Below are 26,842 nucleotides of genomic sequence, written 5' to 3'. Positions count from 1 at the left end.
GTAGTAGAAGTAGGAGAAGTAACAGTAGTAGTAGTAGGAGAAGTAGGAGAAGTAGTAGTAGTAGGAGAAGTAACAGTAGTAGAAGTAGTAGTAGTAGGAGAAGTAGTAGTAGTAGGAGAAGTAACAGTAGTAGTAGTAGGAGAAGTAGTAGTAGTAGTAGTAGTAGGAGAAGTAACAGTAGTAGTAGTAGGAGAAGTAGGAGAAGTAGTAGTAGTAGGAGAAGTAACAGTAGTAGAAGTAGGAGAAGTAACAGTAGTAGTAGTAGGAGAAGTAACAGTAGTAGTAGTAGGAGAAGTAGTAGTAGTAGTAGTAGTAGGAGAAGTAACAGTAGTAGTAGTAGGAGAAGTAGGAGAAGTAGTAGTAGTAGGAGAAGTAACAGTAGTAGGAGAAGTAACAGTAGTAGTAGTAGTAGTAGGAGAAGTAACAGTAGTAGTAGTAGGAGAAGTAGTAGTAGTAGTAGTAGTCGGAGAAGTAACAGTAGTAGTAGTAGGAGAAGTAGGAGAAGTAGTAGTAGTAGGAGAAGTAACAGTAGTAGAAGTAGGAGAAGTAACAGTAGTAGTAGTAGGAGAAGTAGGAGAAGTAGTAGTAGTAGGAGAAGTAACAGTAGTAGTAGTAGTAGTAGGAGAAGTAGTAGTAGTAGTAGTAGGAGAAGTAGTAGTAGTAGTAGTAGTAGGAGAAGTAACAGTAGTAGTAGTAGGAGAAGTAGGAGAAGTAGTAGTAGTAGGAGAAGTAACAGTAGTAGAAGTAGGAGAAGTAACAGTAGTAGTAGTAGGAGAAGTAGTAGTAGTAGTAGTAGTAGTAGGAGAAGTAACAGTAGTAGTAGTAGGAGAAGTAGGAGAAGTAGTAGTAGTAGGAGAAGTAACAGTAGTAGAAGTAGGAGAAGTAACAGTAGTAGTAGTAGGAGAAGTAGTAGTAGTAGTAGTAGTAGGAGAAGTAACAGTAGTAGTAGTAGGAGAAGTAGTAGTAGTAGTAGTAGTAGGAGAAGTAACAGTAGTAGTAGTAGGAGAAGTAGGTAGTAGTAGGAGAAGTAACAGTAGTAGAAGTAGGAGAAGTAACAGTAGTAGTAGTAGTAGTAGGAGAAGTAACAGTAGTAGTAGTAGGAGAAGTAGTAGTAGTAGTAGTAGTAGGAGAAGTAACAGTAGTAGTAGTAGGAGAAGTAGGAGAAGTAGTAGTAGTAGGAGAAGTAACAGTAGTAGAAGTAGGAGAAGTAACAGTAGTAGTAGTAGGAGAAGTAGGAGAAGTAGTAGTAGTAGGAGAAGTAACAGTAGTAGAAGTAGTAGTAGTAGGAGAAGTAGTAGTAGTAGTAGGAGAAGTAACAGTAGTAGTAGTAGGAGAAGTAGTAGTAGTAGTAGTAGTAGTAGGAGAAGTAACAGTAGTAGTAGTAGGAGAAGTAGTAGTAGTAGGAGAAGTAACAGTAGTAGAAGTAGGAGAAGTAACAGTAGTAGTAGTAGGAGAAGTAACAGTAGTAGTAGTAGGAGAAGTAGTAGTAGTAGTAGTAGTAGGAGAAGTAACAGTAGTAGTAGTAGGAGAAGTAGGAGAAGTAGTAGTAGTAGGAGAAGTAACAGTAGTAGAAGTAGGAGAAGTAACAGTAGTAGTAGTAGTAGTAGGAGAAGTAACAGTAGTAGTAGTAGGAGAAGTAGTAGTAGTAGTAGTAGTAGGAGAAGTAACAGTAGTAGTAGTAGGAGAAGTAGTAGTAGTAGGAGAAGTAACAGTAGTAGAAGTAGGAGAAGTAACAGTAGTAGTAGTAGGAGAAGTAGGAGAAGTAGTAGTAGTAGGAGAAGTAACAGTAGTAGTAGTAGTAGTAGGAGAAGTAGTAGTAGTAGTAGTAGGAGAAGTAGTAGTAGTAGTAGTAGTAGGAGAAGTAACAGTAGTAGTAGTAGGAGAAGTAGGAGAAGTAGTAGTAGTAGGAGAAGTAACAGTAGTAGAAGTAGGAGAAGTAACAGTAGTAGTAGTAGGAGAAGTAGTAGTAGTAGTAGTAGTAGGAGAAGTAACAGTAGTAGTAGTAGGAGAAGTAGGAGAAGTAGTAGTAGTAGGAGAAGTAACAGTAGTAGAAGTAGGAGAAGTAACAGTAGTAGTAGTAGGAGAAGTAGTAGTAGTAGTAGTAGTAGGAGAAGTAACAGTAGTAGTAGTAGGAGAAGTAGGAGAAGTAGTAGTAGTAGGAGACGTAACAGTAGTAGAAGTAGGAGAAGTAACAGTAGTAGTAGTAGGAGAAGTAGGAGAAGTAGTAGTAGTAGGAGAAGTAACAGTAGTAGAAGTAGTAGTAGTAGGAGAAGTAGTAGTAGTAGGAGAAGTAACAGTAGTAGTAGTAGGAGAAGTAGTAGTAGTAGTAGTAGTAGGAGAAGTAACAGTAGTAGTAGTAGGAGAAGTAGGAGAAGTAGTAGTAGTAGGAGAAGTAACAGTAGTAGAAGTAGGAGAAGTAACAGTAGTAGTAGTAGGAGAAGTAACAGTAGTAGTAGTAGGAGAAGTAGTAGTAGTAGTAGTAGTAGGAGAAGTAACAGTAGTAGTAGTAGGAGAAGTAGGAGAAGTAGTAGTAGTAGGAGAAGTAACAGTAGTAGGAGAAGTAACAGTAGTAGTAGTAGTAGTAGGAGAAGTAACAGTAGTAGTAGTAGGAGAAGTAGTAGTAGTAGTAGTAGTCGGAGAAGTAACAGTAGTAGTAGTAGGAGAAGTAGGAGAAGTAGTAGTAGTAGGAGAAGTAACAGTAGTAGAAGTAGGAGAAGTAACAGTAGTAGTAGTAGGAGAAGTAGGAGAAGTAGTAGTAGTAGTAGGAGAAGTAACAGTAGTAGTAGTAGGAGAAGTAGTAGTAGTAGTAGTAGTAGTAGGAGAAGTAACAGTAGTAGTAGTAGGAGAAGTAGGAGAAGTAGTAGTAGTAGGAGAAGTAACAGTAGTAGAAGTAGGAGAAGTAACAGTAGTAGTAGTAGGAGAAGTAACAGTAGTAGTAGTAGGAGAAGTAGTAGTAGTAGTAGTAGGAGAAGTAGGAGAAGTAGTAGTAGTAGGAGAAGTAACAGTAGTAGAAGTAGGAGAAGTAACAGTAGTAGTAGTAGGAGAAGTAACAGTAGTAGTAGTAGGAGAAGTAGTAGTAGTAGTAGTAGTAGGAGAAGTAACAGTAGTAGTAGTAGGAGAAGTAGGAGAAGTAGTAGTAGTAGGAGAAGTAGGAGAAGTAGTAGTAGTAGGAGAAGTAACAGTAGTAGTAGTAGTAGTAGGAGAAGTAACAGTAGTAGTAGTAGGAGAAGTAGTAGTAGTAGTAGTAGTAGGAGAAGTAACAGTAGTAGTAGTAGGAGAAGTAGGAGAAGTAGTAGTAGTAGGAGAAGTAACAGTAGTAGAAGTAGGAGAAGTAACAGTAGTAGTAGTAGGAGAAGTAGGAGAAGTAGTAGTAGTAGGAGAAGTAACATTAGTAGTAGTAGTAGTAGGAGAAGTAGTAGTAGTAGTAGTAGGAGAAGTAGTAGTAGTAGTAGTAGTAGGAGAAGTAACAGTAGTAGTAGTAGGAGAAGTAGGAGAAGTAGTAGTAGTAGGAGAAGTAACAGTAGTAGAAGTAGGAGAAGTAACAGTAGTAGTAGTAGGAGAAGTAGTAGTAGTAGTAGTAGTAGTAGGAGAAGTAACAGTAGTAGTAGTAGGAGAAGTAGGAGAAGTAGTAGTAGTAGGAGAAGTAACAGTAGTAGAAGTAGGAGAAGTAACAGTAGTAGTAGTAGGAGAAGTAGTAGTAGTAGTAGTAGTAGGAGAAGTAACAGTAGTAGTAGTAGGAGAAGTAGGAGAAGTAGTAGTAGTAGGAGACGTAACAGTAGTAGAAGTAGGAGAAGTAACAGTAGTAGTAGTAGGAGAAGTAGGAGAAGTAGTAGAAGTAGGAGAAGTAACAGTAGTAGAAGTAGTAGTAGTAGGAGAAGTAGTAGTAGTAGGAGAAGTAACAGTAGTAGTAGTAGGAGAAGTAGTAGTAGTAGTAGTAGTAGGAGAAGTAACAGTAGTAGTAGTAGGAGAAGTAGGAGAAGTAGTAGTAGTAGGAGAAGTAACAGTAGTAGAAGTAGGAGAAGTAACAGTAGTAGTAGTAGGAGAAGTAACAGTAGTAGTAGTAGGAGAAGTAGTAGTAGTAGTAGTAGTAGGAGAAGTAACAGTAGTAGTAGTAGGAGAAGTAGGAGAAGTAGTAGTAGTAGGAGAAGTAACAGTAGTAGGAGAAGTAACAGTAGTAGTAGTAGTAGTAGGAGAAGTAACAGTAGTAGTAGTAGGAGAAGTAGTAGTAGTAGTAGTAGTAGGAGAAGTAACAGTAGTAGTAGTAGGAGAAGTAGGAGAAGTAGTAGTAGTAGGAGAAGTAACAGTAGTAGAAGTAGGAGAAGTAACAGTAGTAGTAGTAGGAGAAGTAGTAGTAGTAGTAGTAGTAGGAGAAGTAACAGTAGTAGTAGTAGGAGAAGTAGGAGAAGTAGTAGTAGTAGGAGAAGTAACAGTAGTAGAAGTAGGAGAAGTAACAGTAGTAGTAGTAGGAGAAGTAACAGTAGTAGTAGTAGGAGAAGTAACAGTAGTAGTAGTAGGAGAAGTAACAGTAGTAGTAGTAGGAGAAGTAGTAGTAGTAGGAGAAGTAACAGTAGTAGAAGTAGGAGAAGTAACAGTAGTAGTAGTAGGAGAAGTAACAGTAGTAGTAGTAGGAGAAGTAACAGTAGTAGTAGTAGGAGAAGTAACAGTAGTAGTAGTAGGAGAAGTAACAGTAGTAGTAGTAGGAGAAGTAACAGTAGTAGTAGTAGGAGAAGTAACAGTAGTAGTAGTAGGAGAAGTAACAGTAGTAGTAGTAGGAGAAGTAACAGTAGTAGTAGTAGGAGAAGTAACAGTAGTAGTAGTAGGAGAAGTAACAGTAGTAGTAGTAGGAGAAGTAACAGTAGTAGTAGTAGGAGAAGTAACAGTAGTAGTAGTAGGAGAAGTAACAGTAGTAGTAGTAGGAGAAGTAACAGTAGTAGTAGTAGGAGAAGTAACAGTAGTAGTAGTAGGAGAAGTAACAGTAGTAGTAGTAGGAGAAGTAACAGTAGTAGTAGTAGGAGAAGTAGTAGTAGTAGGAGAAGTAACAGTAGTAGTAGTAGTAGTAGGAGAAGTAACAGTAGTAGTAGTAGTAGGAGAAGTAACAGTAGTAGTAGTAGGATAAGTAGTAGTAGTAGGAGAAGTAGTAGTAGTAGGAGAAGTAGTAGTAGTAGGAGAAGTAGTAGTAGTAGGAGAAGTAGTAGGAGAAGTAGTAGTAGTAGGAGAAGTAGTAGTAGTAGGAGAAGTAGTAGGAGAAGTAGTAGGAGAAGTAGTAGTAGTAGGAGAAGTAGTAGTAGTAGGAGAAGTAGTAGTAGTAGGAGAAGTAGTAGTAGTAGGAGAAGTAGTAGTAGTAGGAGAAGTAGTAGTAGTAGGAGAAGTAGTAGTAGTAGGAGAAGTAGTAGTAGTAGGAGAAGTAGTAGTAGTAGGAGAAGTAGTAGTAGGAGGAGAAGTAGTAGTAGTAGGAGAAGTAGTAGTAGTAGGAGAAGTAGTAGTAGTAGGAGAAGTAACAGTAGTAGGAGAAGTAGTAGTAGTAGGAGAAGTAGTAGTAGTAGGAGAAGTAGTAGTAGTAGGAGAAGTAGTAGTAGTAGGAGAAGTAGTAGTAGTAGGAGAAGTAACAGTAGTAGTAGTAGGAGAAGTAGTAGTAGTAGGAGAAGTAGTAGTAGTAGGAGAAGTAATAGTAGTAGGAGAAGTAGTAGTAGTAGGAGAAGTAACAGTAGTAGTAGTAGGAGAAGTAGTAGTAGTAGGAGAAGTAACAGTAGTAGTAGTAGTAGGAGAAGTAGTAGTAGTATGAGAAGTAACAGTAGTAGTAGTAGGAGAAGTAGTAGTAGTAGGAGAAGTAGTAGTAGTAGGAGAAGTAGTAGTAGTAGGAGAAGTAGTAGTAGTAGGAGAAGTAACAGTAGTAGTAGTAGGAGAAGTAGTAGTAGTAGGAGAAGTAGTAGTAGTAGGAGAAGTAACAGTAGTAGTAGTAGGAGAAGTAGTAGTAGTATGAGAAGTAACAGTAGTAGTAGTAGGAGAAGTAGTAGTAGTAGGAGAAGTAGTAGTAGTAGGAGAAGTAGTAGTAGTAGGAGAAGTAGTAGTAGTAGGAGAAGTAGTAGTAGTAGGAGAAGTAGTAGTAGTATGAGAAGTAACAGTAGTAGTAGTAGGAGAAGTAGTAGTAGTAGGAGAAGTAGTAGTAGTAGGAGAAGTAACAGTAGTAGTAGTAGGAGAAGTAGTAGTAGTAGGAGAAGTAGTAGTAGTAGGAGAAGTAACAGTAGTAGTAGTAGGAGAAGTAGTAGTAGTATGAGAAGTAGTAGTAGTAGGAGAAGTAGTAGTAGTAGGAGAAGTAGTAGTAGTAGGAGAAGTAACAGTAGTAGTAGTAGGAGAAGTAACAGTAGTAGTAGTAGGAGAAGTAGTAGTAGTAGGAGAAGTAACAGTAGTAGTAGGAGAAGTAGTAGTAGTAGGAGAAGTAGTAGTAGTAGGAGAAGTAACAGTAGTAGTAGTAGGAGAAGTAACAGTAGTAGTAGTAGGAGAAGTAGTAGTAGTAGGAGAAGTAACAGTAGTAGTAGTAGGAGAAGTAGTAGTAGTATGAGAAGTAACAGTAGTAGTAGTAGGAGAAGTAGTAGTAGTAGGAGAAGTAACAGTAGTAGTAGTAGGAGAAGTAGTAGTAGTAGGAGAAGTAACAGTAGTAGTAGTAGGAGAAGTAGTAGTAGTATGAGAAGTAACAGTAGTAGTAGTAGGAGAAGTAGTAGTAGTAGGAGAAGTAACAGTAGTAGTAGTAGGAGAAGTAACAGTAGTAGTAGTAGGAGAAGTAGTAGTAGTAGGAGAAGTAACAGTAGTAGTAGTAGGAGAAGTAGTAGTAGTAGGAGAAGTAACAGTAGTAGAAGTAGGAGAAGTAGTAGTAGTATGAGAAGTAACAGTAGTAGTAGTAGGAGAAGTAGTAGTAGTAGGAGAAGTAACAGTAGTAGTAGTAGGAGAAGTAGTAGTAGTATGAGAAGTAACAGTAGTAGTAGTAGGAGAAGTAGTAGTAGTATGAGAAGTAACAGTAGTAGTAGTAGGAGAAGTAGTAGTAGTATGAGAAGTAACAGTAGTAGAAGTAGCAGCAGCTGTATTAGTAGCAGCAGTAGTAGCAGTAGTAGCAGCAGTAGTAGCAGTAGTAGTAGTAGCTGTAGTAGTAGCAGCAGCTGTAGTAGTAGTAGCAGTAGTAGCAGCAGCTGTAGTAGCAGCAGCAGTGGCTGTAGTAGCTTGATCTTGTTGGGACAGCTGTAAGCGTCTGCTCTTTTCTATCAATTGAAGCTTGGTTTGGTGGAGGGTAGGAGTGTGGTTAGCACGGCATTGGTGTTTGTGTTAATGGAGGTATGCAACTGTTTCTGATACTTCCAGGTCCTGAACTGGAACCGGCCTCCAGGGTTAGGGAACGAGCAGGAGGACGGGCAGAGCTGGGAGGAACACCTCATCACTCTCCAGAGTCACATGCTGAGTAAGAGGCCTCATCATCCAAAATACACTCCCCAAATATTAGTCTGGTCCCACAAATGTTTGTGCCATCATGCCCCATATGGAAAACAACCATGAAAAACAAATAACAATCTTGTATGGCAGAAGAAGATTATTAGTACAGAAATCTAATAAGTAACTGTTAAGATTTACTATGTTTTGCCTTATACACTATATGGACAGTATGTGGACACCCCTTCAAATTAGTGGATTAAACTATTTTAGCCACAAACACAGATTCGCTGACAGGTGTATAAAATCGAGCACACAGCCATGCAATCTCCATAGACAAACATCTAGAATGTCAATGTATGCATGGTGATCTTAGGCTTGTTTGCGGCTGCTCAGCCATGGAAAACCATTTCATGAAGCTCCCGATGAACAGTTCTTGTGCTGACGTTGCTTCCAGAGGCAGTTTGGAACTCTGTAGTGAGTGTTGCAACCGAGGACAGACGATTTTTACGCGCTATGCGCTTCAGCACTTGGTGGTCCCGTTCTGTGAGCTTATGTGTCCTACCATTTCGTGGCTGAGCCATTGTTGCTCCCAAATGTTGGCACTTCACAATAACAGCACTTACATTTGACCGGGGCAGCTCTAGCAGGGCAGAAATTTGACGAACTGACTTGTTGGAAAGGTGGTATCCTATGACGGTGCCACGTTAAAAGTCACTGTGCTCTTCAGTAAGGCCATTCTACTGGAAAGTTTGTCTATGGAGGTTGCATGGCTGTGTGCTCGATGTTATTCACATGTCAGCAACGGGTGTGGCTGAAGTAGCCAAATCCATTAATTTGAAAGGGTGTCCACATACTTTTGTGTATATATAGGGTATATGCCTTATTTGACATAAGCAATTCATTACATGATTGTGGTAAATTTCCTACGTAGATTGGAATTATAAGAGTGATCTATGAATATTAAAAGACAAGTGTATGTTCTGACAACGTAACCTCTTCAAAAGAAATGCTTTCCTTATAGGTAGATTTTTATAAGTCAACATGCGTATAAAAAACCATGAAAGTGACTATAAGAAAAATACCATTTGTATATGCATTTTCACGTATGGGTTTTCATGTTTAAGGCAGCACCTCCTACTGGACAGTTGATCTACCTACACCTATGCCTTTGGTCTCTCATCCAGGGTTTTAACCAAGCCCAGCTTTGATATTTGTCACTGACTACTACCAATGTGCTATCATGAGAATGATTGTTGACGGATCGCCACTTAATTTCAAAATAGATTCACTGCTGTTATTGAAGTCATTTCTACTCCTCTTCCTCATCCTCCTCCTCCTCTCCTTATTATTTCCCTCTTTCTCCCCCTCCTCCTTTCCTCCCCTCTCCCCTCCTCTTCTTCCTCATCCTCCTCTTCCTATCCTCCTCCTCTCCTTATTCTTTCCCTCTTTCTCCCCCTCCTCCTTTCCTCCCCTCCTCCTCCCCTCCTCTTCATCTTCCTCATCCTCCTCATCTTCCTCATCCTCCTCTTCCTCTCCTCCTCTACCCCTCTCCTCCTCTCCTCCTTTCCTCTTCCTCCTCTCTTCCTCCTCTCCTCCTCGCGGCGGACTTTTCTTCTTTCTTCAGTAAGTGTGACGTTGCGTGACGTCAGGCAGTGGTATGCAAGGTCTTTGAAATGTGTATGTGAGACCTCCGAAGGCTTAGCTGACACGTCCGCCTTACGTTTTAAATATCATACATGCAGCAAATATGTTGTGTCTGAATGTTAACCAGCCATATCAGCTGAAGTGACGTCTGCTGATGTAAAAGGGCTTTATAAATACATCTGAATGATTGAGATATTACAAGAATCTTCTATGAATCTTGGATGTGTGTTTGCTGCAATATGTATTACTTCCAGGTAGAACATACAGGAATCTTGTCTTCTATATCTGTTCCATATGGGGCCAACTTCATTGCTGTCCTTCTCAAGCCAAACATGGCATGATAATGAGTGACAGGGAGTTGACATGATAGCACCAACAGACTGTCCCACAGACTGTCCCACAGACTGTCCCACAGACTGGCCCTCAGACTGGCCCTCAGACTGGCCCCCAGACTGGCCCCCAGACTGGCCCCCAGACTGGCCCTCAGTCAAAACATGAGACATCTCTCTTCTATATGAAGGTTTATCTCTGAAGGCCAGGTACTTATTATTGTTGTAAATGTGACAAGTTTTTATGGTGTTGTTGATGATGAGTCGTATTGTCCTCAACAGCTTCGGTGCCTGAGATCCTGCAGTGTTCAGACAGGCCGGTGCTGCAGGCCATCTTCCTCAACAACAACTGCTTCGAACACATCCTCCGACTCATCCAGAACAGCAAGGTCTGTCTGTCTGTCTGTCTATCCATCCGTCTGTCTGTCTATCCATCTGTCTGTCTGTCTGTCTGTCTGTCTGTCTGTCTGTCTGTCTGTCTGTCTGTCTGTCTGTCTGTCTGGCTGTCTTTCTCTCTGTCTGGCTGTCTGGCTGTCTGTCTGTCTGTCTGGCTGTCTGGCTGTCTTTCTCTCTGGCTGTCTGGCTGTCTGTCTTTCTCTCTGTCTGTCTGTCTTTCTCTCTGTCTGGCTGCCTGGCTGTCTGGCTGTCTTTCTCTCTGTCTGTCTGTCTGGCTGTCTTTCTCTCTGTCTGTCTGTCTGTCTGTCTATACCTGTCCATCTGTCTGTCTGTCCGTCTCTGTCCATCCATCTGTCTGTCTGTCAAATGTCAGTGGTTAACAAAGGTGTGTCCATGCAGCAGGTGTGTCCTTCCTGCAGCAGGTGTGTCCTTTCTGCAGCAGGTGTGTCCTTCCTGTAGCAGGTGTGTCCTTCCTGTAGCAGGTGTGTCCTTCCTGTAGCAGGTGTGTCCTTCCTGCAGCAGGTGTGTCCTTCCTGCAGCAGGTGTGTCCTTCCTGTAGCAGGTGTGTCCTTCCTGCAGCAGGTGTGTCCTTCCTGTAGCAGGTGTGTCCTTCCTGTAGCAGGTGTGTCCTTCCTGCAGCAGGTGTGTCCTTCCTGTAGCAGGTGTGTCCTTCCTGCAGCAGGTGCTGCCACAGTGGAGAGCCAAACATGGTCCTCTCTGAGTTGACATTGTCTCTCTGTCTGTCTGTCCGTTTGTCTGTCCGTTTGTGTATCCGTATGTGTCCTGTCCTGTAGCTCTATCACAGTAAGAGGTGTAGGTCGGAGCGTGAGGGGGTGTGTGACCTCACCACACGTTTGCTCACGGACACAGAGGTGGAAGTGGACCAGGTACTTTCCCTCCATGATCATGTTGAAATAGGTCTGACTGTCAGCAGAAAACTCAGCCTCTTCTCTCTCCTCCTCTCTTTATCTCTCTCTGTCTTGCCCTCTCTTTCGCACACTCTTTCACTCTCTCATGCTCTCTCCTCTCCCTCCTATCCCTTCTCACCTCCCCCACCCACCTCATAGTCTATAGCTACATAGTATAATTGCACTACCGGCATAATCTACAAATGAGGGCGACTGGCCAGACTTCCTGGTAAAGAGGCATCCTGTTTAAAGAGCTCAGAGAGATGGAGGGTAGGATGATCTGTGTACTAGACTAGTATCTCTCTCTCTTCTTTTTGTTGTTGACAATTAGTTTGTTTTTCTACAGAACTCAGTCAAGTATACAGCCCCCCCCCTCCACCCCCCAAATCCACATACATTCATTCTCACAGAGGGATCCAGGAACAAAACACTGAGGCCAAAAAAATGTGTCCAAAACAAACTGACATTCACCGACAGAAACAAAACGGCCACTATAGAGAACATTCTCTAAGATGGTCCACATACGGGTTCCAGATTCTGTCAAATATGTCTGGTTTTAGAATATAACGAGTGTCAGGGTGTGTAGCTAGATAGTTCAGTCGTCCAGGGTGTTATTGTGGGTGGATATAAGCCTCCCTCTCTCTCTTCTTACACACTATGTTCTCTAATAGAGGCTGAGTGTCCTGCTGTCAGAGGTGTGTGTGTGTGTGTGTGTGTGTGTGTGTGTGTGTGTGTGTGTGTGTGTGTGTGTGTGTGTGTGTGTGTGTGTGTGTGTGTGTGTGTGTGTGTGTGTGTGTGTGTGTGTGTGTGTGTGTGTGTGTGTGTGTGTGTTCATCTCTCCAAGCATGTATCACCTCACTGTCTTAAGGCTCCTGTTGGGATCCTCCTCCTGCATGTCTGCTGGTTTGGTATCTTTCACAATGTCTTGTGGTTGTAGATGTGTGATGGAATCTGTGTCCTATGCAGCGCTCGGTTATTGTGTAATAATGGGTTTTGCTTGTGTGTCACATTCTTTTTTGTGGCAGAAGACTTTTGCAATCGTATTAGTTGTGTGTGGGTTTGGGTTCTGCATGTCAACACCTGTCATTAATTGACCCAGTTGTTATGGTAACTTCTGTCTTTTCCCTGTGTGTGTTTTCATGTATATATGTCCCCTTGAGATGGTGTGGGGTGTCACCTGTACATACTGTATGTTAAGTCTGCGGTGTCACATCTTATTATGTCCCCCTGACTGTGTAGGTTTTGGAGAAAGATTCTGACTGCATCACAGTCCATGCCCTCGGAGTCCTCACATCCATCATGAGTAACTCCCCTTCTGCCAAGGTAAGGATTTCTACAACTAGTGTGGCCCGCTGGGTATTGAACCCTAGTCATCCGGACCCAGTTGAAGCCTAGGCAGTATTTCAGGGAGATTACACAGTCTTCAGGTCTTAGGCAAGGCTCTTCATCACACAGTCATAGTTCTAGTACCATCTTCCTCTGTCTGACACACACACACACACACACACACACACACACACACACACACACACACACACACACACACACACACGTTATCAGAACAGAAAAAGAGCCGGATAAGGCTTGACACTGTTTTCATTCTTGTTTAGACAGTCTCATTGTCCTCCTGTCTGTTGTGTGGCTCTTTGCCAGGGAGGAAGTTCTTTAATTCTATCTCTGTCCCAAATGGCAAACTATTCCCTGTATATTGCACTGCTTTTGACCAGGGCCCTATTCCCTGTATATTGCATTGCTTTTGACCAGGGCCCTATTCCCTGTATAGTGCACTGCTGTTGACCAGGGCCCATAGGGTTCTATATAGAGAATAGGATGCCGTTTGGGAGGCAGCCTGTGTCTCTGTACATTACTAGTCTGTCTATATGTGTGTCTCTGTACATTACTAGCCTGTCTATATTTGTGTCTCTGTACATTACTAGCCTGTCTATATTAGTGTCTCTGTACATTACTAGCCTGTCTATATTTGTGTCTCTGTACATTACTAGCATGTCTATATGTGTGTCTCTGTACATTACTAGCCTGTCTATATGTGTGTCTCTGTACATTACTAGTCTGTCTATATTAGTGTCTCTGTACATTACTAGCCTGTCTATATTAGTGTCTCTGTACATTACTAGCCTGTCTATATTTGTGTCTCTGTACATTACTAGCATGTCTATATGTGTGTCTCTGTACATTACTAGCCTGTCTATATGTGTGTCTCTGTACATTACTAGCCTGTCTATATGTGTGTCTCTGTACATTACTAGTCTGTCTATATCTGTGTCTCTGTACATTACTAGCCTGTCTATATGTGTGTCTCTGTACATTACTAGCCTGTCTATATGTGTGTCTCTGTACATTACTAGCCTGTCTATATTAGTGTCTCTGTACATTACTAGCCTGTCTATATTAGTGTCTCTGTACATTACTAGCCTGTCTATATTTGTGTCTCTGTACATTACTAGCCTGTCTATATTTGTGTCTCTGTACATTACTAGCCTGTCTATATTTGTGTCTCTGTACATTACTAGCCTGTCTATATGTGTGTCTCTGTACATTACTAGCCTGTCTATATTAGTGTCTCTGTACATTACTAGCCTGTCTATATGTGTGTCTCTGTACATTACTAGCCTGTCTATATTTGTGTCTCTGTACATTACTAGCCTGTCTATATGTGTGTCTCTGTACATTACTAGCCTGTCTATATTAGTGTCTCTGTACATTACTAGCCTGTCTATATTAGTGTCTCTGTACATTACTAGCCTGTCTATATTTGTGTCTCTGTACATTACTAGCCTGTCTATATGTGTGTCTCTGTACATTACTAGCCTGTCTATATTTGTGTCTCTGTACATTACTAGCCTGTCTATATTAGTGTCTCTGTACATTACTAGCCTGTCTATATTAGTGTCTCTGTACATTACTAGCCTGTCTATATTTGTGTCTCTGTACATTACTAGCCTGTCTATATGTGTGTCTGTACATTACTAGTCTGTCTATATCTGTGTCTCTGTACATTACTAGCCTGTCTATATGTGTGTCTCTGTACATTACTAGCCTGTCTATATTAGTGTCTCTGTACATTACTAGCCTGTCTATATTAGTGTCTCTGTACATTACTAGCCTGTCTATATTAGTGTCTCTGTACATTACTAGCCTGTCTATATGTGTGTCTCTGTACATTACTAGCCTGTCTATATTAGTGTCTCTGTACATTACTAGCCTGTCTATATGTGTGTCTGTACATTACTAGCCTGTCTATATGTGTGTCTGTACATTACTAGTCTGTCTATATTTGTGTCTCTGTACATTACTAGCCTGTCTATATTAGTGTCTCTGTACATTACTAGCCTGTCTATATTAGTGTCTCTGTACATTACTAGCCTGTCTATATGTGTGTCTGTACATTACTAGCCTGTCTATATGTGTGTCTGTACATTACTAGCCTGTCTATATTAGTGTCTCTGTACATTACTAGCCTGTCTATATTTGTGTCTCTGTACATTACTAGCCTGTCTATATGTGTGTCTCTGTACATTACTAGCCTGTCTATATTTGTGTCTCTGTACATTACTAGCCTGTCTATATTAGTGTCTCTGTACATTACTAGCCTGTCTATATGTGTGTCTCTGTACATTACTAGCCTGTCTATATTAGTGTCTCTGTACATTACTAGCCTGTCTATATTTGTGTCTCTGTACATTACTAGCCTGTCTATATGTGTGTCTGTACATTACTAGTCTGTCTATATCTGTGTCTCTGTACATTACTAGCCTGTCTATATGTGTGTCTCTGTACATTACTAGCCTGTCTATATTAGTGTCTCTGTACATTACTAGCCTGTCTATATTAGTGTCTCTGTACATTACTAGCCTGTCTATATTAGTGTCTCTGTACATTACTAGCCTGTCTATATGTGTGTCTCTGTACATTACTAGCCTGTCTATATTAGTGTCTCTGTACATTACTAGCCTGTCTATATGTGTGTCTGTACATTACTAGCCTGTCTATATGTGTGTCTGTACATTACTAGTCTGTCTATATTTGTGTCTCTGTACATTACTAGCCTGTCTATATTAGTGTCTCTGTACATTACTAGCCTGTCTATATTAGTGTCTCTGTACATTACTAGCCTGTCTATATGTGTGTCTGTACATTACTAGCCTGTCTATATGTGTGTCTGTACATTACTAGTCTGTCTATATCTGTGTCTCTGTACATTACTAGCCTGTCTATATTTGTGTCTCTGTGTTCTTCTCCCTCCAGGAAGTTTTCAAGGAGAGGATCGGCTACTCCCAGCTGTTTGACGTGCTGAAGAGTCAGGGTCAGCCCACTAAACGCCTGCTGCAGGAACTCATGAACATGGTGAGCAGATCCACACCTCACTTCATCTGGTTAAAGGGATACTAATGTAGAGTGTAAAGGGAGAGAATGTCATGTTGTCATGGAGGGATACTAATGTAGAGTGTAAAGGGAGAGAATATCATGTTGTCATGGAGGGATACTAATGTAGAGTGTAAAGGGAGAGAATATCATGTTGTCATGGAGGGATACTAATGTAGAGTGTAAAGGGAGAGAATATCATGTTGTCATGGAGGGATACTAATGTAGAGTGTAAAGGGAGAGAATATCATGTTGTCATGGAGGGATACTAATGTAGAGTGTAAAGGGAGAGAATATCATGTTGTCATGGAGGGATACTAATGTAGAGTGTAAAGGGAGAGAATATCATGTTGTCATGGAGGGATACTAATGTAGAGTGTAAAGGGAGAGAATATCATGTTGTCATGGAGGGATACTAATGTAGAGTGTAAAGGGAGAGAATATCATGTTGTCATGGAGGGATACTAATGTAGAGTGTAAAGGGAGAGAATATCATGTTGTCATGGAGGGATACTAATGTAGAGTGTAAAGGGAGAGAATATCATGTTGTCATGGAGGGATACTAATGTAGAGTGTAAAGGGAGAGAATGTCATGTTGTCATTAAGGCATTAGTCATTTACTTGTCATCGTTCTGTGGGTTAGATATATTTGGACTTCCACAAAAAACCTGTCACTCTCTCACTCCTCCCTCATTGCCCTCCTCTTTTCTCTCCCTCTCCTTCTCTCCACTAGGCAGTGGAAGGGGAACACGCCCACGCCCATCACCTGGGTATCAGTAACGACCAGCCCCTCCTCCTCCTCCTACAGTGGCTGCCTGACCTGGCCCCCCAGAGGGACCTGCAGCTCCTGGTAGCCCAGTGGCTGGCTGCGGTCTGCGGGGGCTCCCTGTCCTGCCGTACGGTGGCTGTGGAGGCCGGCCTGGTGGGGGCTGTGCTCCATGTCCTCTCCGAGCCACAGAGACTGGACCGCCAGTGTGCCGACGGCCTCCTGGGGATGTTACAGGACATGGGGTCTCTCTGTCTGAGGCCTGCTGAGCTGAAGTCTCTGTTGAGGCTGCTCCGACCCCTCGACCAGGTATTTGATTTCAAATTGATGCTCTGTAATGCTTTAGTTTGTGCAATATACAGTGTAATATACAGTGCCCTCCGTAATTATTGGGACAGTAATGCTTTTGTCCTTTATACTCCAAATATCATACCCCCACCCAAAATACTAACCTCCCCTGTTATTGTAATGGTGAGAGGTTAGCATGTCTTGGGGGTATGATATAAAATGCTAACCTCCCCTGTTATTGTAATGGTGAGAGGTTAGCATGTCTTGGGGGTATGATATAAAATGCTAACCTCCCATGTTATTGTAATGGTGAGAGGTTAGCATGTCTTGGGGGTATGATATAAAATGCTAACCTCCCCTGTTATTGTAATGGTGAGAGGTTAGCATGTCTTGGGGTATGATATAAAATGCTAACCTCCCCTGTTATTGTAATGGTGAGATGTTAGCATGTCTTGGGGTATGATATAAAATGCTAACCTCCCCTGTTATTGTAATGGTGAGAGGTTAGCATGTCTTGGGGTATGATATAAAATGCTAACCTCCCATGTTATTGTAATGGTGAGAGGTTAGCATGTCTTGGGGTATGATATAAAATGCTAACCTCCCCTGTTATTGTAATGGTGAGAGGTTAGCATGTCTTGGGGGTATGATATAAAATGCTAACCTCCCCTGTTATTGTAATGGTGAGAGCTTAGCATGTCTTGGGGGTATGATATAAAATGCTAACCTCCCCTGTTATTGTAATGGTGAGAGCTTAGCATGTCTTGGTGGTATATTTGTGCGTCTGTAACTTTCTCACTCATCGTTATTCACGATTAATTTAGGACTATCCCTAATCATGGTAGCATCCACATTTAATGTAGAACTGTTAAGGAACATTCTATTCTTATTTACAATAAAAATGACTCAACACATTATTTACCATTCATTTCTATTGGGCACAAAATAGTTTTTGTTGTGTTTTAGATTAACAGCAAATACATCCAACAAGTTTGTACAGTCACCAGCTTGATATAGTCATTGTGTGAAAATGGGACCAAATATTAAACTTCTGACTGCTTTAATACACATAGAAGTCAATTTGACCCATTACTGTTGGTCTCCTAAAATGGGGGACTATGTATTAAAAAAGGGCTGTAATTTCTAAACTGTTTACCCAATATGGATGACAATACCCTCAAATTAAAGACGACAGTATGCACTTTAACCTCATAGTCATTGTTTGATTTCAAAAGAAAAGTGCTTCACTGTCCCAATATTTACAGAGGGCACTGTAAAACCATTCAGAATCAGAACCTTATTGCCATGCAACAACAGTAACTAGGAATTTATTTTGATGTTGTACATAGAATCATCTACATCACCAACCTTAACAATTCATCCAGATAGCACCCCTCTGTCCAGATAGCACCCCTCTGTCCAGATAGCGCCCCTCTGTCCAGATAGCGCCCCTCTGTCCAGATAGCGCCCCTCTGTCCAGATAGCGCCCCTCTGTCCAGATAGCGCCCCTCTGTCCAGATAGCGCCCCTCTGTCCAGATAGCGCCCCTCTGTCCAGATAGCGCCCCTCTGTCCAGATAGCGCCCCTCTGTCCAGATAGCGCCCCTCTGTCCAGATAGCGCCCCTCTGTCCAGATAACACCCCTCTGTCCAGATAGCGCCCCTCTGTCCAGATAGCGCCCCTCTGTCCAGATAGCGCCCCTCTGTCCAGATATCATCCCTCCGTCCAGATATCATCCCTCTGTCCAGATATCATCCCTCTGTCCAGATATCATCCCTCTGTCCAGATATCATCCCTCTGTCCAGATATCATCCCTCTGTCCAGATAACACCCCTCCGTCCAGATAACACCCCTCCGTCCAGATATCATCCCTCTGTCCAGATATCATCCCTCTGTCCAGATATCATCCCTCTGTCCAGATATCATCCCTCTGTCCAGATATCATCCTATATACAGCACATGACCACTCTTAGATAAAATGCTCTCTCTTACCAGGGGCAGGACGTGTTGGCAGGGAAGGGGACGGGGACACACCCTTACTGCGCCCGCATCATCCGGGTGCTGGCGGCGATGGCGGCCAGGGAGGGGAGGAACAGCGCCCTGCAGTATTTTGACCTGACCCATCCCCTGGCAGGGATCATGGTGCCCACGGTCCAGCGCTGGCCAGGCAGTGGGTTTTCCTTCCACGCCTGGCTCTGTCTCAACATGGACTTCCCACAATACCACTCAGAGTTCTCCACGCCCAGCGCCCGCTCGTCTGCTGGGGCACCAGGGGCGGCAACCCGGGGTATGGGCAAAGGCCCCCGCAGGAAACAGCTGTACAGGTACCAGACTGGAGAGATGGGGATACACCTAAGACCACAGTACTGCTTGATGTGTGCTGGCCCAATGAGAGAGCCGGTGCCGGCCCAATGAGAGAGCCGGTGCCGGCCCACTGAGAGAGCCGGTGCCGGCCCACTGAGAGAGCCGGTGCCGGCCCACTGAGAGAGCCGGTGCCGGCCCACTGAGAGAGCCGGTGCCGGCCCAATGAGAGAGCCGGTGCCGGCCCACTGAGAGAGAAAATCCCCCCACGTCTCTCAAGTGCTTTAATTCTACAACCACAATAAACAATTGTTTTCAATATGGGCCGTTTTATTTTCAGGGAATGTTGTTGAAGGTTGGGGCTGTTGGGGTGACCATATTACCGCCACACTGGCAGCCATGAGTCATGAACGCAGTAAAATTCCACGTGACCGTTGAGTCACGGTAATCTCATCTCATGCACTCTGGTCATGCTTTGTTAGCACCCAACTCACTAACGACCATCAGGTTCTAATGGCCTGGTACTCAGGGCTCTATTGTCCCTCCATCAGGTCCTAATGGCCTGGTACTCAGGGCTCTATTGTCCCTCCATCAGGTCCTAATGGCCTGGTACTCAGGGCTCTATTGTCCCTCCATCAGGTCCTAATGGCCTGGTACTCAGGGCGCTATTGTCCCTCCATCAGGTCCTAATGGCCTGGTACTCAGGGCTCTATTGTCCCTCCATCAGGTCCTAATGGCCTGGTACTCAGGGCTCTATTGTCCCTCCATCAGGTCCTAATGGCCTGGTACTCAGGGCTCTATTGTCCCTCCATCAGGTCCTAATGGCTTGGTACTCAGGGCGCTATTGTCCCTCCATCAGGTCCTAATGGCCTGGTACTCAGGGTGCTATTGTCCCTCCATCAGGTCCTAATGGCCTGGTACTCAGGGCTCTATTGTCCCTCCATCAGGTCCTAATGGCTTGGTACTCAGGGAGCTATTGTCCCTCCATCAGGTCCTAATGGCCTGGTACTCAGGGTGCTATTGTCCCTCCATCAGGTCCTAATGGCCTGGTACTCAGGGCTCTATTGTCCCTCCATCAGGTCCTAATGGCCTGGTACTCAGAGCTCTATTGTCCCTCCATCAGGTCCTAATGGCCTGGTACTCAGAGCTCTATTGTCCCTCCATCAGGTCCTAATGACCAGTACTCAGGGCTCTATTGTCCCTCCATCAGGTCCTAATGGCCTGGTACTCAGGGCTCTATTGTCCCTCCATCAGGTCCTAATGGCTTGGTACTCAGGGCGCTATTGTCCCTCCATCAGGTCCTAATGGCCTGGTACTCAGGGCTCTATTGTCCCTCCATCAGGTCCTAATGGCCTGGTACTCAGGGCGCTATTGTCCCTCCATCAGGTCCTAATGGCCTGGTACTCAGGGCTCTATTGTCCCTCCATCAGGTCCTAATGGCCTGGTACTCAGGGCTCTATTGTCCCTCCATCAGGTCCTAATGGCCTGGTACTCAGAGCTCTATTGTCCCTCCATCAGGTCCTAATGACCAGTACTCAGTGCTCTATTGTCCCTCCATCAGGTCCTAATGGCCTGGTACTCAGGGCTCTATTGTCCCTCCATCAGGTCCTAATGGCCTGGTACTCAGGGCTCTATTGTCCCTCCATCAGGTCCTAATGGCCTGGTACTCAGGGCTCTATTGTCCCTCCATCAGGTCCTAATGGCCTGGTACTCAGGGCGCTATTGTCCCTCCATCAGGTCCTAATGGCCTGGTACTCAGGGCTCTATTGTCCCTCCATCAGGTCCTAATGGCCTGGTACTCAGGGCTCTATTGTCCCTCCATCAGGTCCTAATGGCCTGGTACTCAGAGCTCTATTGTCCCTCCATCAGGTCCTAATGGCCTGGTACTCAGAGCTCTATTGTCCCTCCATCAGGTCCTAATGACCAGTACTCAGTGCTCTATTGTCCCTCCATCAGGTCCTAATGACCAGTACTCAGTGCTCTATTGTCCCTCCATCAGGTCCTAATGGCCTGGTACTCAGAGCTCTATTGTCCCTCCATCAGGTCCTAATGGCCTGGTACTCAGAGCTCTATTGTCCCTCCATCAGGTCCTAATGACCAGTACTCAGTGCTCTATTGTCCCTCTAACCACTCTGACATCAATGCAATCTAAAATCACATCAAACACTTATCAAAACATTATGGTGCTTTTAAAAGTCCCCTCACTGTGATGATCAGGTTCAGGAAAGAAGTTCAACAGCAGGTTGAAAGCCTATACATATTAGTAAAGACAAGATTACATGGAGAATAGACTGATGGGTGAATGTTGAGTGTAAAGTTGTCAAATAACTAAATCTAGCATATTGCGCCTGTTTCAAATGAACATTTTTATACTCACCATACCCACCGTGTGCTCACTCGCTCCGGAATGGAAAAATATCCTTTCTATTTTATTCAGCTAAGTTCAAATATATTCTTCTTACTATAAAATATTGGGACCGGACTAATAAGCATATCTTGTCAGCTAAATGAACTAGCCTGTAGCCTCTGTGATGGAGCATAGCCAGATAACATACCGTAAGACAACTCATATTCTGTTCTTCTGAAATCCATTTTATTCATATCATAATGTTTCTTTTGACTAAAATAAATCATGGATTTATTGTGATGGTGTCTATTACATAGATTTATTATTAGATGTTCCAAAGGCGCGTGTTATATGTTCATTACCATGAGACCAGCAGGCTTGTGCATGACAATAACCGTCTGGCAGAATGTCATGACCGCCACAGCCTGAGTTGAAAGCAATATGATCTAAAAGTATGTAACAGGCAGAATAACTTAATATTGCCACCAGTCATCAGTTGGATCAAATTCAATTCCATTCAGTTCACTTTATTGATCCCCGAGGGGGCAGTTATTGATGTGTTTCCTGTCTCCTTGGTGCTTAGCCTGTTGACAGCCGGCGGTACAGGTTTAGAGGCTTTCTTCACCATGGAGGGAGTGTTGGTGGTGGCTGTCTGCACTAAGAAAGACTACATGGTCGTGTCCCTGCCAGAACACCCTCTAACAGACTGCTGCTGGGTAAGATACACACAGAGATATAGGGACAGAGGATGGGGACCCTATTCCCTATACAGTGCACTACGTTTGACCAGGGTTAAATGTAATGCACTATATAGAGACTATAGAGAATAGGGTGCCATTTGGGTTTATTATGGATCCTCATTAGTTCCTGCCAAGGCAGCAGCTACTCTTCCTGGGGTTTATTAGGGATCCTCATTAGTTCCTGCCAAGGCAGCAGCTACTCTTCCTGGGGTTTATTATGGATCCCCATTAGTTCCTGCCAAGGAAGCAGATACTCTTCCTGGGGTTTATTATGGATCCCCATTAGTTCCTGCCAAGGCAGCAGCTACTCTTCCTGGGGTTTATTATGGATCCCCATTAGTTCCTGCCAAGGAAGCAGATACTCTTCCTGGTGTTTATTATGGATCCTCATTAGTTCCTGCCAAGGCAGCAGCTACTCTTCCTGGGGTTTATTATGGATCCTCATTAGTTCCTGCCAAGGCAGCAGATACTCTTCCTGGGGTTTATTATGGATCCTCATTAGTTCCTGCCAAGGCAGCAGATACTCTTCCTGGGGTTTATTATGGATCCTCATTAGTTCCTGCCAAGGCAGCAGCTACTCTTCCTGGGGTTTATTATGGATCCTCATTAGTTCCTGCCAAGGCAGCAGCTACTCTTCCTGGGGTTTATTATAGATCCTCATTAGTTCCTGCCAAGGCAGCAGCTACTCTTCCTGGGGTTTATTATAGATCCTCATTAGTTCCTGCCAAGGCAGCAGATACTCTTCCTGGGGTTTATTATGGATCCTCATTAGTTCCTGCCAAGGCAGCAGCTACTCTTCCTGGGGTTTATTATAGATCCTCATTAGTTCCTGCCAAGGCAGCAGCTACTCTTCCTGGGGTTTATTATAGATCCTCATTAGTTCCTGCCAAGGCAGCAGATACTCTTCCTGGGGTTTATTATGGATCCTCATTAGTTCCTGCCAAGGCAGCAGCTACTCTTCCTGGGGTTTATTATAGATCCTCATTAGTTCCTGCCAAGGCAGCAGCTACTCTTCCTGGGGTTTATTATGGATCCTCTTTAGTCCCTGCCAAGGCAGCAGATACTCTTCCTGGGGTTTATTATGGATCCCCATTAGTTCCTGCCAAGGCAGCAGCTACTCTTCCTGGGGTTTATTATGGATCCTCATTAGTTCCTGCCAAGGCAGCAGCTACTCTTCCTGGGGTCGAGCAACATGAAGACAGTTATATACAATTTAAAATATGACATGACATTACATTTAATAACACGTTTCACAACACATTAAGTGTGTTTCCTCAGGCCACTACTCCCAGACCACTACTCCATTCGGGACGCAATCAGAGATCGAGACACAGCCTCTCAATTACGGAGTTGTTTCCCCATCTTATCTGACTGTCCTGGTGTAAGCTGGGATCAGCCAGTTAGCTGCTGTGCCATCTGTTCACTACAGCTGTGTTGTTACTCTAATGAATGATCATCGTCAGGGACCGTTTAATAATGGATGTTTAACTAGTTCATGACACACTCATGTTTCTAGATTCTGGAGAAAGCACAATAATCTAGCAGGCATACCTTGCATAGAAGTCATATTTTACCTGCAATATATTGAGTAAAGACTATTTTCTCCTTCTTCTCGCTCGCTCTCTCTCTTCTCGCTCTCTCTCTTCTCGCTCTCTCTCTTCTCGCTCTCTCTCTTCTCGCTCTCTCTCTCTCACTCTCTTCTCTCTCTCTGTCTCTCTTCTCGCTCTCTCTTCTTCCTCTCTCTCCTCCCTCTCTCTCCTCCTCTCTCTCTTCCTCCTCTCGCTCTCTCCTACTCCCTCTCTCTCCTGCTCTCTCTCTCTCTTCTCGCTCTCTCTCTTCTCGCTCTCGCTCTCCTCTCTCTCCTCTCTCGCTCTCTCTTCCACCCTCTCCTCCACCCTCTCTCTCCTCCACCCTCTCGCTCTCTCTCTTCTCGCTCTCTTCTCCACCCTCTCTCTCTTCCACCCTCTCTCTCCTCCCCTCTCTCCTGCTCTCTCTCTCTCTTCTCCCTCGCGCTCTCCTCTCTCTCTCTCTCTTCTCGCTCTCTCTCTTCTTCATCTCGCTCTCTCCTCCTCCCTCTCGCTCGCTCTCTCTCTTCTCCCTCTCCTCCCTCTCTCTTCCTCTCGCTCTCTCTCTTCTCCCCACAGCACTCTGTGGATATAGTCCATGTTGCCGGCCGCCGTCCCTTCGGTCAGAATCTGGTCACCATCTACATCGATGGAGAACAGTGCAAGACAGCCCAGCTCCGATTCCCCTCGCTCAATGAGGTGAGAGACTGAGACAATGGGGTGAAGGACATTACTAAATTAGGAAAGCAAAATATGGTTGGAATAGGACAAAATATGTCTGGATTAGGACATAAGGCTGAGAGCAAAGTGCGAAAGACAGACATAGAAAATTGAAAGACAATTGTTTATGATCATCAATTGTCTCTTGTTGTTAGATAAAACATTTTTTTTAAATACATTTTACATCTGTTCTGTTTTCATGGTAACTGTTGAAACCTGAGGTCTTGCTGGGTCCATTACTGCTGCATTAGCCATCCTGGGTCCATTACGGCTGCATTAGCCATCCTGGGTCCATTACTGCTGCATTAGCCATCCTGGGTCCATTACTGCTGCATTAGCCATCCTGGGTCCATTACTGCTGCATTAACCATCCTGGGTCCATTACGGCTGCATTAGCCATCCTGGGTCCATTACTGCTGCATTAGCCATCCTGGGTCCATTACTGCTGCATTAGCCATCCTGGGTCCATTACTGCTGCATTAGCCATCCTGGGTCCATTACTGCTGCATTAACCATCCTGGGTCCATTACTGCTGCATTAGCCATCCTGGGTCCATTACGGCTGCATTAGCCATCCTGGGTCCATTACGGCTGCATTAGCCATCCTGGGTCCATTACTGCTGCATTAGCCATCCTGGGTCCATTACTGCTGCATTAGCCATCCTGGGTCCATTACTGCTGCATTAACCATCCTGGGTCCATTACGGCTGCATTAGCCATCCTGGGTCCATTACGGCTGCATTAGCCATCCTGGGTCCATTACTGCTGCATTAGCCATCCTGGGTCCATTACTGCTGCATTAGCCATCCTGGGTCCACTACTGCTGCATTAACCATCCTGGGTCCATTACGGCTGCATTAGCCATCCTGGGTCCATTACTGCTGCATTAACCATCCTGGGTCCATTACTGCTGCATTAGCCATCCTGGGTCCATTACGGCTGCATTAGCCATCCTGGGTTTCAGGAAGAGTTGTGGATTCGAGTCACATGACTTGGACTCGAGTCTGACTCGAGTCACAAATTTGATGACTTGAGACTCGACTTGATAGAAAATAACTTGACTTGGACTTGGAGCCTCAAGACTCGGGACTCGACTTTGACTTGAGACGGATTACTTTGAAATGATCTGGCCAGCTTTTGTAATGTTTTGTCACTCATTTTGTGGCACAGAGTCTACCTGGATTACACACAGACAGTAGTAGTAGCCGCATCATCACCCTTGCAAAACAAAAAAATTGGCTAGAGAAATGCACACTCGGAACACTGATTGGACCAGCAAACTGTCAATCAACACAGGTTGGGTGAGCTAGCGAACAGATTACTGATTTGCTGTACAGCTATAGGATCGGGTGCAGCACAAACCTCAAATTGTATGGAGAGAGAACTGCCTAAATAAATATGCAGATCCCCAAAAAAACGTGGTAATCAAGAATATGTTACTGTTTACTCTGCAAGCTCACCAGCAATGGAGCAACAATTTACTAGCATAGGCCTACTGATCTTTTGGTATGTAACAATTGCTTGACATTTATAATTAACTTCCAAAGCTTGCATTTGGAATGTGTTGTTAAACTGAATTATTACTGTGGTGAAGACACACCATAGGAGTGGAGAGGGCTTTTTATCTCTTGTTGGTACATGTCTTGATGGTACATCCTACTGGGTCTGACTGGGTGGATAGCTAACAGAAACACTACTATCTTGTCTAACTTTATCCTCCGTCCCTCCCTCCCTCCCTACACCCTCCTTTCTTATTCACTCCCTACTCCCTCCCTCCTCCCTTCCTACACCCTCCCCCTGTAGCCTTTCACCTCCTGTTGTATTGGCTCAGCAGGCCACCGTACCACCACCACCACCACCTCCCCCACCCTGCCTCCCCCCTCCCTCCACTCGGCAGCGATGGGCTTCCCCGCCCACGCCCCCCCCATCACCCGCTCCCAGTCCTTCCCAGCCTCCTTTGCGGCGGGCCGCTGGGGGCCTGGGCCCCTGCATGACGCTCCCGTCCACACCATCCCCGCCGGGCTGCAGGACACGGAGTGGGGCACGCCCACCTCACTGGACGGGCTCCTGGGGACCGCCTTCATCTGTCATGAGGCCCTGCAGCCAGCGCACACCAAGGCCCTATACACTGCTGGTACACACACACACACCAAGGCCCTATACACTGCTGGTACACACACACACACCAAGGCCCTATACACTGCTGGTACACACACACACCAAGGCTCTATACACTGCTGGTACACACACACACACACACACACACACACACACACACACACACACACACACACACACCAAGGCCCTATACACTGCTGGTACACACACACACCAAGGCCCTAGACACAGCTGGTACACACACACACCAAGGCCCTAGACACAGCTGGTACACATACACACCAAGGCCCTATACACTGCTGGTACACACACACACACACCAAGGCCCTATACACTGCTGGTACACACACACACACACACACCAAGGCCCGATACACTGCTGGTACACACACACACACACCAAGGCCCTATACACTGCTGGTACACACACACACCAAGGCCCTAGACACTGCTGGTACATACACACACACCAAGGCCCTATACACTGCTGGTACACACACACACACACCAAGGCCCTATACACTGCTGGTACACACACACACACCAAGGCCCTATACACTGCTGGTACACACACACACACACACACACACACACACACACACACACACACACACACACACACACACACACACACACACACACACACACCAAGGCCCTAGACACGGCTGGTACACACACACACACACACCACCAGGCCCTATACACTGCTGGTACACACACACACACCAAGGCCCTATACACTGCTGGTACACACACACACACACCAAGGCCCTATACACTGCTGGTACACACACACACACACCAAGGCCCTATACACTGCTGGTACACACACACACCAAGGCCCTATACACTGCTGGTACACACACACCAAGGCCCTATACACTGCTGGTACACACACACACACACACACACACACACACA

The 26,842-nt window shown here is 44.4% G+C and overlaps 1 protein-coding gene across 5 annotated transcripts in view; it reads left to right on the top strand.

Moving 5' to 3' along the window:
* nbeal2 (neurobeachin-like 2) overlaps positions 1-26,842 on the top strand; it is a 130,421-nt gene that overhangs the window by 44,223 nt on the left and 59,356 nt on the right. For 4 of the 5 annotated variants that reach the window (XR_011674523.1, XM_071395895.1, XM_071395894.1 and 1 more), the window contains exons 9-18: positions 7,351-7,447; positions 9,675-9,781; positions 10,583-10,675; positions 11,936-12,019; positions 14,963-15,061; positions 15,813-16,154; positions 18,127-18,455; positions 21,363-21,495; positions 23,664-23,783; positions 25,607-25,937. Coding sequence is in view for 4 of the 5 variants with exons in the window: in XM_071395895.1 (XP_071251996.1) it covers positions 7,351-7,447; positions 9,675-9,781; positions 10,583-10,675; positions 11,936-12,019; positions 14,963-15,061; positions 15,813-16,154; positions 18,127-18,455; positions 21,363-21,495; positions 23,664-23,783; positions 25,607-25,937 (1,735 nt within the window). In the remaining variant the exon portion in view is untranslated. The remainder of the gene's footprint in view (positions 1-7,350; positions 7,448-9,674; positions 9,782-10,582; positions 10,676-11,935; positions 12,020-14,962; positions 15,062-15,812; positions 16,155-18,126; positions 18,456-21,362; positions 21,496-23,663; positions 23,784-25,606; positions 25,938-26,842) is intronic. The other variant, XM_071395897.1, reaches the window with a different exon arrangement.

This window comes from Salvelinus alpinus, chromosome 4 (assembly GCF_045679555.1).
Source record: "Salvelinus alpinus chromosome 4, SLU_Salpinus.1, whole genome shotgun sequence".
Lineage (NCBI taxonomy): Eukaryota > Metazoa > Chordata > Actinopteri > Salmoniformes > Salmonidae > Salvelinus > Salvelinus alpinus.
This window is presented reverse-complemented; position numbering and strand designations above follow the sequence as displayed.